The sequence below is a fragment of the Oncorhynchus masou genome, chromosome 20 (assembly GCF_036934945.1).
Source record: "Oncorhynchus masou masou isolate Uvic2021 chromosome 20, UVic_Omas_1.1, whole genome shotgun sequence".
NCBI classification, from domain to species: domain Eukaryota; kingdom Metazoa; phylum Chordata; class Actinopteri; order Salmoniformes; family Salmonidae; genus Oncorhynchus; species Oncorhynchus masou.
Window position 1 is genome coordinate 15,951,483 of NC_088231.1, and position 12,942 is coordinate 15,964,424.

At 43.9% G+C, this 12,942-nt stretch overlaps 1 protein-coding gene across 1 annotated transcript in view; it reads left to right on the plus strand.

Moving 5' to 3' along the window:
* Nucleotides 1-12,942, plus strand: part of zgc:154142 (uncharacterized protein LOC555481 homolog) — a 41,750-nt gene that overhangs the window by 7,834 nt on the left and 20,974 nt on the right. The window contains exons 3-11 of the mRNA XM_064926525.1: nucleotides 2,203-2,296; nucleotides 3,825-3,965; nucleotides 4,281-4,378; nucleotides 5,744-5,870; nucleotides 6,710-6,892; nucleotides 8,182-8,403; nucleotides 10,243-10,383; nucleotides 11,328-11,570; nucleotides 12,430-12,563. Coding sequence (XP_064782597.1) covers nucleotides 2,203-2,296; nucleotides 3,825-3,965; nucleotides 4,281-4,378; nucleotides 5,744-5,870; nucleotides 6,710-6,892; nucleotides 8,182-8,403; nucleotides 10,243-10,383; nucleotides 11,328-11,570; nucleotides 12,430-12,563 — 1,383 coding nt within the window. The remainder of the gene's footprint in view (nucleotides 1-2,202; nucleotides 2,297-3,824; nucleotides 3,966-4,280; nucleotides 4,379-5,743; nucleotides 5,871-6,709; nucleotides 6,893-8,181; nucleotides 8,404-10,242; nucleotides 10,384-11,327; nucleotides 11,571-12,429; nucleotides 12,564-12,942) is intronic.

Below are 12,942 nucleotides of genomic sequence, written 5' to 3' on the forward strand. Positions count from 1 at the left end.
TCTCGTCTGGCTTTCAAAGACCTCAGAAAGGCAGGGTAGAATAGATATAGGTCTGTAGCAGTTTGGGTCATTAGTGTCTCCCCCTTTGAAGAGGGGGATGACCGCGGCAGATTTCCAATCTATGGGAATCTCAGACGATACAAAAGACAGGTTGAACAGGCTAGTGATAGGGGTTGCAACAATTTTGGCAGATCATTTTAGAAAGAGAGGGTCCAGATTGTCTAGCCCGGCTGATTTGTAGAGGTACTGGGATGACGTGGTTACATGTGGTCTGCAGTTGTGAGTCAGGTTGGATGTACTGCCAAATTTTCTAAAGCAGAGAAATTAACAACAACAAGACTGTAAACAAATTTGTTCACCAAATTTGAGAGAAATAAGCTTTTTGTGAGTATGGAACATTTCTGGGATCTTTTATTTCAGCTCATGAAACATGGGATTAACATGTTGCGTTTATATTTTTGTTCAGTATACATGTCAAAACTCAACTAAGTCTCATAGGCTCTGTTCAAATGTCATTGACTAGCCTCCCTCCCTTCCTTCCTTCCTTCCTTCCTTTCTTTCTTTCTTTCTTTCTTTCTTTCTTTCTTTCTTTCTTTCTTTCTTTCTTTCTTTCTTTCTTTCATTCTTTCTTCCTTCCTTAATTGAAGTAGTCACTGGTTGGATCATTGACTACCTCATGGAAGAGAGAAAGGAAGAATGGATGCATTTTTAAGAATTCTAAACTTTCAAGAGATAATCTAAAAAAGCCTCATGTAATTTCCATGACGACCACTGATCTGACAGGAGCTGATGGGTGGAAGTAACACGCCAGACACCTTTCCATGCCCTGTCCTTTCACCCATCAGTGCACATACAGAGCAGAAGAGAACACAAGGACAGGCGGCCATTTTTGAAATTGGAAAATGGGAACCCAGTCATATTGTAAGGAACAGGGTCTCTTGTCCTTAAAGGAAATTCTGTGTCTGCCTGAGAAATATTCATCAAAGGGATCCCCTTATCTTTTATTAATGCACAGCGGCTAGAGGGAATGTTTGGCAGGTGCAGAAACCATTAAGATAACGACTAAAATCATCAAATTAACCACATCACTAACTTTGAAAAATATTGCACTTTAAAAACCAACTCTAAACCAGAATGCTTGGTTGACTTATATAGAACAAAACCTGCAGCGGAACAATGCTTTAAAAGACGCCTTCGATCACCGTCACCAACAGAACAGATCATCATTTCAATGATCTTTCATTGGAATAGTGCTTTTGATATGAGTCTCTGAGCTGGAAGGATGTCAGGCGTAGCCAGAAGTCTGCATCTCAAGTGGAACCCTATTCCTTATGTAGTGCACTACTTTTGACCAGAGCCCATAGTTCTAAATAGGGAATAGTGTGTCATTTAGGAAGCAACCATAGACAGACACCAGGGTATAACAGTACGGTAGGTAGGCAAGGCGAACAGAACAGAAAGCCCTTAGATCAGATGTAGCTCTGAGACATGGGTAAACACAGCTCCACACCGTGACAGATGGCTGCTCTGCCGTCTCTTTCATTCTCTCAAGCTACGACATCCGGAGAAGGAGAAGAGACAGGAAAACAAAAAAAACATTTTCACTTTGCCAAGCAAGCCAGACTGAGACTGCTGCCTCTCTCTCACTCTTTCTTTCTTTTTCTTTCTTTCTTTCTTTCTTTCTTTCTTTCTTTCTTTCTTTCTTTCTTTCTTTCTTTCTTTCTTTCTTTCTTTCTTTCTTTCTTTCTCCCCCCCTCCCTCCCTTCCTCTCTCTCTCTGTCTCGGTCTGTCTCTCTCCCCCTTTCCCTCTCCCTTTCTCTCTCTCCTCCCCCTCTCTCTCTCTCTCTCCCCTCTCTCTTTCTCTCTCTCTGTCGTCTCGATTTTAATCGCTCTCCTCCCTCCCTCCCTCCCACGCCCTCTCTCTCTCTCTCTCTCTCTCTCCCCTATCTCATTTCTCTCTCTCTCTCCCTATCTATTCCTCTCTTTTTCCCCATCGTCTCGATTTTAATCTCTCTCTCCTGTCACTCTCTTTCTCTCTCTCTCTCTCTCTCTCTCTCTCTCGCTCACTCGCACACACACGCATATGCACACACACCCACACACACTCAGTCAAGCCTCCTACTAAGTAGCAGTATGTCTACTGCTCTAGTCTCTAAGACAGTGAATAATAAAAACCTGCCTGTTTGTTTTCCTCTACTCCAGGTGATCCATTTGTGGTTTGAACACTTCTCCCTGGAGGCAACAGACCTGTGCACAGCAGACTACTTTACAATACAGGACAACCTGGGAGTCATCGGTAAGACACTGGAGACACTGGAGCCAGACTAATTAAGTGGATTAAGGCCAATACACCCAGGCAAAGGGTTTGGTAGGCCAACATTTATTACTGAAACCTGAGGGGAGACATATGGGAAGGTTTGTGTGTTGGAGTGGGGGGTAGTGTGTTCTCAAATAGCTCGCTATACAGATCAGATATTGATCCACACAGGGTTTTGAGAGGTGGGGTACAGGTGTAGGGTAGGGGATCCATCCTTGGCATGTCTTAAGGTATGGTGGGGCACAAAGAAATTTAATTCAAAGGAATGTAATTCCATTTCTGTCCTTTGAGCCTGTTGAAAACAAGTATCAGTATCTCCAGCACATCGTACATTCATATTCAGTTGTTTGATCTATCCTCAGATCTTTTCTCCTTGACTTTATACAACTCAAACCACCAGGTTCTCCCCACTATCACTAGCTTTACCCATTTTATTACAAGCTCATTTACTTGAGCAAACATATTACATTTAAATATTTAATTTACTCCGCATATCATATTCTATTACGCCTGTAGGTGATGGTGTGTGCTCTTCAGACTGTTTCTGACAGGATGGGAGAATTAGACACCCAGCCAGAGGCTCTCTCTCTCTCCAACTGTCCATTCTCACCTCTTAGCTGACACGCTGGGATGTCTGGCACAGCAAAGGGAAGCTGTGTGAAGTGTGAGGTGGAACTATTAAGGTGACTGTGCAAAAGCGTTGATGTTTAAACCTTGTGGTTATAGGACTCGCTTTTCTTCCTGCACTTTTCTATACTTTCTGTACTTGTATAGTTAGAGATTGGTGGATGTAAAGGTGAGGCCACGCCATCATTCTCAGCTGTGTTACACTTTCCACCGTGCCACACATTAACACATAGCCAAACTTCTGCCTCCACAAATGGATGCAGACACACACACACACATACACGCATAACTAACCCTGCAGCGTTGTTGCAACACCCCTGGCTCTTCACTTCCTCTGCCCCTTGGCTGCAGCACGACACACCTCACACACTCACACACTCACACACTCACTCTCTCTCTCTCTCTCTCTTTCCCTCTCACACACACAGTGTCCCCTATTCCCCAGACCCTCAACACACAGCCCCACAGGACCATCCACACTCCAAGGCTATAAAGGGATTGAGCTTTGATGTCAAACCCAAATTAGAGCGTCCACGGCGGACACAGCCTATAAGCCTGGCTGGCCTGCCTCTTCACTACTCCACTTTAAGTTACAGCCCCTAACAAGATTACAGACTTTCAGAGGGAGGTCAACCCTGCACTGCGGAATGTCACATTGATGTTTGACATGACTCAACTGTTTCTGTAACATAGCAACAAAAATGCATACATGCATTTATTGGAATGTATTGAAAATATCAATGGTATATAGATATACTGGACTGCACATGTAGGTCTAGACGTATGGCCAGTAGCTATTGATTTGACATAAAAGGTTCTATATGTACAGTAATCCACATATTGTTTTCTTCTTTCTCTTCTGTTCTGTTTGGCTCTGCAGGGAGGTTGTGTGGGCGCTCCAAACCCGGGCCGATAGTGTCATTAGGAAACTCTATGTTGTTGTTCTTTGACACCAATGACAGAAATACAGACAAGGGATTCAAAGCGAAGTACCAAGCTGTGACACCAGAGAGTACTTTAGGTAAAATAACACCATTTTCAATCAACAGTGATCATAGTTATGAACATTCAGAACTTTTCAGGGGGGAAAGAGAGAGGGAGAGGGGGAGGAAGGGGAGGAGAGAGAGGGGGAGAGAGAGAGGGAGAGAGGGGGGAGAGAGAGAGAGGGAGAAAGAGAGAGGGAGAGAGAGAGAGGGACTGGGGCAAGGAGACATAGAAGGAGTAACAGAGAAAGAGTACAGAGAGAGAGACACAGAGAGAAAGCGATGGATGGTGGGTATCCTTGAGGTATCTGTTCAGCTGAAGTCTTCTCCATCTCCACACTCCCTGCTTCCAGAAATAGCCGGGGCTGGTGGCGCTCTCCAAGGCGACCGCGGAGAACTACTGACCCCTGGGTTCCCAGCACAGAACTATGAGAACGGGGCTCTCTACCAGGTACACACACACACACACACACACACACACACACTACTAGCGGCTTCCACAAGGACATGCCATCCATGGTACCACACACAATCTGCCATTCACATGGCAGCATCTTTCTACCAAGTAGTGTATTTTCCACAACACGTTGTTTATATGGCCCCAGTCTGTCTGTGAGGTACTTTACAATCAATAGGGCCTTTCTCTCTGTCTGTGGAAGTGAATAATAATAACATGGTCCGTCATGCCGTGTGCTGTATGGAGCTAAGCTACATCAATAACAATCAGTGGGGAAACAGACTCCTATATTTTGGGGTGTTTACAAATGAGGTGCCCCTTTAGTAAATCCATGGTCACTAGGCACCATCTGAACACAGGGGGATGTTGACCATGCTTGATGTTCTGGATAGTGGATCGAGATTGGGGAGCAACTCGCGTCGTGTTTGGCTCAGAGCACGGCTGAGCGCTTTGACGTCAGCTTTTGCTTGGTTTGGATCATTAGATCATTGGTGTGCGTCACAAATGGCACCCTATAGCCCTTTATAGCGTACTACAGGTCCCATAGGGCTCTTGTTAAAAGTAGTGCACTATGTAGGGGAAAGGTTGCCAATTGGGACACATGCTTGGTCCTGTTGTTTGGCTGTGTATTATCTGGCTTGCTCATGTTGCTTTCTGTCTCCTTCTTGGCTTGGATGTTGTGGCGGATGGGCTCCTGTCCAAACCGTCACAGCCCAGGAGATATTGGATGATTTTTATTCATGACTCGTGTCAATATGCAGCGCATGCAGCCGTCTGCAACCTGGGCACCCTCCAGGCAGAAAGAGAGAGAAAGAGATGGATGGGAACATTGAGGAGAAATTATGCATAAAGCAATGCAGATAGAAATGAAATGTAGAGAAAGGAAACCCTTGCCCTTTTCCTGCTGACGAGTGACTGTGTCTATTCTAGAGATGTAACTTCTATCAGTAATGTTTTTCTTAAGGTTGTGCCTTACTTAGAAAGCCCCTGCCTTGGAATATGAATACATTCAATTGTGTGCCAAAAACCCCACCCCCACCAGAATCTACTAGAAGGAATATCAGACACATGTTGGTGCATGTGGTTATATAATGGATTTATCTTGACATTGACTGGATCGTTGATCTTTGATCGTTGATTTCATCATTGTAATTGATTGAATGTTTGATGAAGTAATGGAAATAAAATTGATGTTTGTGTTCAAATTAAATGGATGTGTTTGTGTATGAAATGAATGCTCGTGGTCAAACAAAATGGATATCTCGGTGTATAAAATGGATGTTTGTGGTCAAACGAAATGGATATGTTTGTGTACGAAATGTGTGGTGAAATGAAATAGTATGTGCATGTGGTCCACAGTGGAGGATCACTGTACCAGAGGGAGAGAAGATCAGACTGACGTTCTCCTCCTTCGACCTGGTCCCTGAGGCCTGTAGAGATTACGTAGATGTCTACGATGGCCGCAAAACCGGCTCCGCCATGTTGGGTAATACATCACTCTGTGTTATGCTAACTCTGGTATACAGCTGTTGGACTAGTATAGATACTTATAGTACAGATATACTTAGGCCTACACACCTGTTGCACAATATGTGTAGGCCAACACTCAAAATGTACTTATTCACTAGTCTCATAATATGTCAAAATACCCTAATTAAACCCTACCCTCATAATATGGGTACACTCAAATATTCATTTTCTAAAATAGGCTACTTTGGTCATGGATTTTCAATTATGAGAACAGAGAGACTGTGACAGCGAGTGCAACATCTTCAGTCCTCCAAACCCACAATCAATATATTCTTAAGTCCCACAATTTGAGCAACTTTACTAATGAACTAGTTTTAGGAGGTATTGTATCGTAATCGACATGCAACAGGAGCACTTGGCAGTTGAAACAGGCTGTGGGGAGTGAAATCAACTATGCACACAGTAACACTCAAATTCACTTCAGGCTGCATGAATAAGATATGATGTCCATTAAAGGTTTTGGGTAGGAAGATGGAAAAATAGAGAGAGGTTCCCAAATTAGACTGGCATGTAAATGTAATCTCTACAAACAGAAATTATGCAAAATAGCTGTATTTATAGTTATTATTAAGCTTACTATATATGCGGAGACCTGTATAATACTTGTGTGAATTAATCAAATAATAATTGGTGTCACTTTTTGGTCAATTCAAGTGGTGCATAAGGCCTGCCCAGGTTTTACATCAGTGTAGCACAAATTGAGTTTGGCTTATTATAACTAACTGTGTAGCTTGATTAGTGGCCTAATCGAACTCTTCAGGGGTTTCTGAACAGTGAAATGTTGTTTTCTCACAGGTCGATTCTGTGGTAGTAAGAATCCAGGCCGCGTGGATTCCAGTGGCAACACGATGGTGGTGCGTTTCAAAAGCGATGCCACTCTCACCTCCAAGGGTTTCAGTGCCACATTCACCAAGACCGGCCTACTCCCGACCACGGTCAAACCTACCTCCATGATGCCCACAACACTAGCTATAACCGGTGAGTACACTATGGGGAAAACCATAGAATAACATAGAATTCTATATCTATGAGTGTACCCATAGACAATATATCAGTTCTATATCTATGAGTGTACCCATAGACAATATATCAGTTCTATATCTATGAGTGTACCCATAGACAATATATCAGTTCTATATGTATGAGTGGACCAGTCAGATTGGCGCGTTCAGAGGTTACATGCCCCTTCTAGGAATTAGCCTGTATTTGTAATGGTGATTTTCATATAGACCGAGTACTTGGTATGCCACAGTTCCAGCAGTATTGACTTTCTGCAGGTAGCCCTCCTTCCTCCTCCTCTTGACTCCAGTTGAAATATGTGAGCTCTCTCCGTGGTAGAATTGATTGGAATTCAGTGGCTTGCAGCAGCAACACTATCGATGTTGTTAAACCTTCCTCACCAGAAACATTTTTGTCAAAACTCGCCTCTTTTTCTAGTTTTTCATTCATTTAAATGTTCTAGAAGGATTGATTTCCTCAGCGAGATAAATTGCTAAACTATGTCCACATTACACACAGCAGGCATACATAGCAGGCATAACTTTGCCTCTAGCAACTTCCATACTCTAACTGTGCATCCCAAATGACACCCTATTCCCTATATAGTGCACTACTTTTGACCAGAGCCCTATCAAAAGTAGTGCACTACTGTATATAGTGAATAGGGTGCCATTTGGGACGCAGTTGGACAGATGTAAATTGTTGGCTATGATGTGAAGATCGGTATAAACCAGCTGATTGATGAGCAGTGTTTGTTGGTAAATAATCACGAGTGTGATATGCTGGCATAATGGTTATAGCTGCCTTTCTCCTAACATAGACACAATGATAAGAGGCTGACAGGCAGCTTAAAGGACAATTCCACCCCCAAACTATCTTTTGGTATTTGTTTCATTGGTCTATTGTTGACATAGTGCCAAAATGTTTTGCTTGTCAGCTATCAAGTTTTCAAGATATGTCACTTTCAAAGTCCAGATATGATGCAAAATACATTATATGGGGATGATTTCTGTATTTTGAAAGATACATATCTTGAAAACTTGATTGCTGACAAGCAAAACATTTTGGGACTATGTCAACAATGGACTAATTAAACAAATACCAAAAATATATTTTTGGGTGGAGTTGTCCTTTAAATAAGAATGAATGCAGCCAAAACAATAGGGTGTGTGTGTCGTTTTTGTTTGTGTGCGTGCTTGAGGGAGTCTCCCATAGCCCTAAGCTTTGTCCATTCATCACTAACCCAAGATTCATGTTCTCTGCTACAGACTCAGGCTGCGGTGGTGTCGGAACACTGTTTGGCCGTAAAGGGGAGATCCATTCTATGGGATTCCCAGATGCGTATCCCGGGAATCTTCACTGCTCCTGGAACATCACAGCTCCGGAAGGCTTCCTGGTCAAACTGCACGTCACAGACATGTCCGTCACGGGAGAAGCAGGCCAGTGTGGAGAAGACAAGCTTGTAGTTTCTGACAGCCTCCAGGCGCTTGGTAAGTTACAGCCTGTCCACCCAACCTGAATCCCCTGTTAATGTGTTATTATGGAGATCCAAAATGGCTCCAAATGGTGTCATAGAGGACAGACACTTTTAGTTGTTTGTTGTTGTTGTTTGGTAAACTCAGATGGACCGTCCAAATTGCTCGTGGGTCTCTATGAAAGCCCCAAAATGGCACCCAGTGTATTCTCTGACAGCCATTAGTCCATTGATAAGACAAGCCAACCCCCAATACCCACCTACAGTATCTGTAGCCAAATGCCAAAATGGCTACCAGCCCCTAGTTTCTTGTTAGTAAGATGTGCCTGCCCATCCAAACTATGCCAAACCCCCAAATGGCGGCAGTGGGGGCCAGGCGATAACCTATGGACCCACTCCCCCTCGTATTTTCCAAACAAGCTGTTTGTTAAATGACACACACACATACGCACAACAAACAAATCAAGTAGCAAGAGACAGCAGATAAGCATATGCTGAGCAGAATGTGCCCCGTTGCTTGAAATGAAAGGGGGGGGGGGGGGGACTTTGGCTCCTGGACAGAGCGCCAAGCTAGGCTAGTATGCTGAGTGTGCCAGTGCCTGTCTCCTGTCCTCAGGGCAGTAAGCTGTTGATTAGGATCTCTCCCCAGAGAAGGGGCGAGGCTAGGGAACTATAAATGTGACCTCCTTGTTATTCACATCAGAAATCTGGAGTCTGATAGTTTTATCTCTAGCACAACACTCTGTAGCAGAGGTAGAGTGGAGACAATTACACCTGCGGTGTGTGTGTGTGTGTGTGTGCGTGTGCGTGTAGTTGAGAGAAAATGGGGGGCAGAAAGAAAGGAAACAGCTTTGTTTCTGCGTTAAAGAAGACATATCCCCTGGAAGACGCTGAAGTCGTAAACTCAGCATTTTAGAACCTAACACCATCCAAAGAACACTATTTAGTGCTCTGGGGTGAAGTTTCCCCGAGGTACAGATCTAGGATCAGCTTTACCTCCCCCAATCCTAACCTTAAGCATTAGTGAGGAAATGTTTTAACTGACCCACGATTCACATCTAGGTGCAACTTCTCCCTACAACCTATTCAGTGTGGTATTCAAGCTGATTTCAAAACATTTAGGATGACAGATATTTCGCTCTCCTTCCGTGTGTATGTGTGTGTCTGTGTTTATGTGCATGTGCGTATGTGGGTGGGTGTGTGTGTGTGTGAGCAACGGTCAGTTCCTTCATCACCAGAGGTCTCTGTCGGAGCTGTCAGAACAGGCGCGACCCCCTGCCAGGGGGAGCAGGGCTCAGCAGGAGGGCATGGTTGGCCCCTGACTGCACACATTAAACCTAACAAGTACAGGAGCAAAACACCAGACTGCCACACAAACAAAGGGCAATAGAAATACAGACTCCTCCATTGTACACGCTTCAGTTGGTGCTGTGTCATTTCAAAACTCTGATCTCCTTCATTTAAAAAATCTATAGTTCCTGAGGTAGCGTAGGGAGTAGTAAATGTTGAAAGCGGAGGAGTATGTTTTCTGAGATGTTGTACCCTTAGACCTTTAGGTGACGTGAAACCATTTGATTGATGTGTCTTATTTTTCAAGGTTATATTTACATTATGACTAACATGTTCTTTATCGATGAGAAGACCGAAAGAAATCAGAAATCTGTCTGTTCTCTGTAATGTCTATTGAATGTCGAATGATTCCATATCTTTGCTAGACCAACATTGGTATGCATGGAAATCAACATTTGTGTATTTGAAATTCTGGTTACTACTCTTATGTTTCTATATTAGTAATAGGTCCTTCTCCCTCTCCTCCAATCCAATACTCCTAATTTCCGTTCCTTCTCCATCCCAGGCACACACTGTGGCTACGTCCTTCCCCCTGTGGTGGTCAGTGCCAATAACAAGATGTCCCTGAGCTTCCTGTCCGACTCACGTCTCTCTGACCGAGGCTTCTCCGCCAAGTGGGAGGCCGTGTATCCTGAGGACATTGCCGGTAATAATCCCAGCTTTCTCCGCTTACACACACACACATGTGAATCTGTACGCACACACACAAACACAGACACACACACACACACTGAGGCACATTATATCTCTGAGGCAGCTCCACTACTAATAATGACCGGCCATAAAGTGAACTTTAGATTCCCAGGGCGTATTTATGACAGGAGCAACGTCATAGAACGAGAAGTATGAGTGGTAAGTACTGAGAAAGCACAGGTCAGGGTACACTGGTCAAACGAGGGAAAATGCTTTGATCATGATTATCATTGATCTATCAGAGGGCTTGACATTTCAGTTGGGAAAAGGGTGAGGAGGTCTGAAGGAGGACTTGTTTTTTGTTAAGTCATTCATTCTGATGTGGTAGCTTTAATGTTTTCAACAGCTGTTTTACCTTGGCGTTCTTTGGCATTTATACTACAGGTTTTTTTTTAGTAGTTCAGACATTTCAGTTTATGGATGTCAACACCCAAGGTTTTGGACGTCAACACCCACATTTAAAGAGATATCAATATGTATGTAAAGTCGATGTATTCAACGTTTATTTCTGTTACAAATGTGTGTTCACTCTGTCTGAGTGAACACACATACACTCCATCTTTAAATAAACAGGGAGAGCCAGATACCAGGGCTGATCGACCAGCTACATTAGGGTGTATTGCATAGGCTTGCACTGGCTGTTTATCACTGTGACACACTGTGCTTACTGCTGAGTAAATTCTACTCTGCTCTCTGGCTAATGTTGAGGAGGCTGCAGCTCATCTACTCTAATCTGTTTATATCCCGTCTGCCCACTATCATAATTCAGACACACACCCACACAAGGACGCATGCACGCACTTACACACACACGCACTGACCCACGAATGGGCAAACGCACACACACACACATGCATACAGTATGTACACACACTAACCCCCACCTTCATTCCACAGCGATCCAGGGATGCGGAGGGGCCTCCCATGAGTTAAAAGGGGTTATTAAGTCTCAGAACTGGCCTATGAACTACAAGGCGGCCAGCGAGTGCATGTGGAGTGTGGAGGTGCCCAAAGGGAAGACCATAACTCTGACGTTCACCCACTTCGACGTGGAAGCCAAGGACATTTTCACTTCCAAATGCTTGGATAACATGGTGGTGTACGACATCTATAATGACGGAGCTGAGAGTACAAAACACAGTGAGTACAAATATGGTGATTTTAAACATTTGATTGAATAGTGCTGCAGCTAGTGTACCATCAGCACATTGTTACCCAATTTTATGAAAGGTTATTTATAAATAAAATGATAAGTTACAGAGTAGTAGTAGTAGTAGCACTACTAGTAGTAGTAGTAGCAGCACTTGTAGCAGTAGTAGTTGTAGAAGCAGCACTAGTAGCAGTAGTAGTGGTAGTAGTAGTAGTAGAAGCAGTAGTAGTAGTAGTACAGATGTAGAATCTTAATTTGTGCCAGATTGCTATAGCAGGAAAATAATCCTGCAGCAACAGGAAATTAGAATAATTATGTGGATTATAATGAATGTATTTTTTGTAGGGGTTGATGTATTTTCCGTATGGGAAAATGAAGTCTGAAGTTTCAAAGTGGAAATAACAAACTTCAGAAGCCTTTTTAAACTTCCAAATACGGCTTAAATAAAGTTTTCCTGGAAAAGGCAGATCAAATTAAGATCCTACATCTGTAGCAGTAGTAGTTGTAGCAGCAGTGGCAGCAGCACTAGTAGCAGCACTAGTAGCAGCACTAGTAGCAGCACTAGTAGCAGCAGTAGTAGCAGCAGTAGTAGCAGCAGTAGCAGCAGTAGTAGTAGTAGCAGCACTAGTAGTAGTAGCAGCACTAGTAGTAGTAGGAGCACTAGTAGGAGCACTAGTAGTAGCAGTAGTAGTAGCTGTAGTAGTAGAAGTAGAAGTAGCAGTAGTAGCACCAGCATTAGTAGTAGCAGTAGTTGTAGCAGTAGTACTATTAGTAGTATTAGTGGTATTAGAAGTAGTAGAAGTAGCAGTAGTAGTAGTAGAAGCATCTGGTGTTGTTTTTACTTACTAGGTCCATGGTGTGGTGACCAACTCCCAGCCACCATCACAACTAAAGGCAACAAGTTGGTGATGCGTTTCCATACGGACTTCTTCGTGGAGGCTAAAGGTTTCAGAGCCTACTGGACTACAGACACCACCCAGCCTGTTCCCACTGGTGGTAGGTACCTAACCCTACCCAGCCTGTTCCCACTGAGGCCCCTACAGCCTAACCTAACATCACTGTAGGTAGGTACCTAACCCTTACCCAGCCTGTTCCCACTGAGGCCCCTATACCTAACCCTACCCAGCCTGTTCCCACTGAGGCCCCTATACAACCTAACATCACTGTGGTAGATGCCTAACCCTAACCCTACCCAGCCTGTTCCCACTGAGGCCCCTATACAGCCTAACCTAACATCACTGTAGGTAGGTACCTAACCCTCCCAGCCTGTTCCCACTGGGCCCCTAGGCCTAACCCCTAAACACCTAACCCTTACCCAGCCTGTTCCCACTGAGGCCCCTATATAGCCTAACCCCAACATCA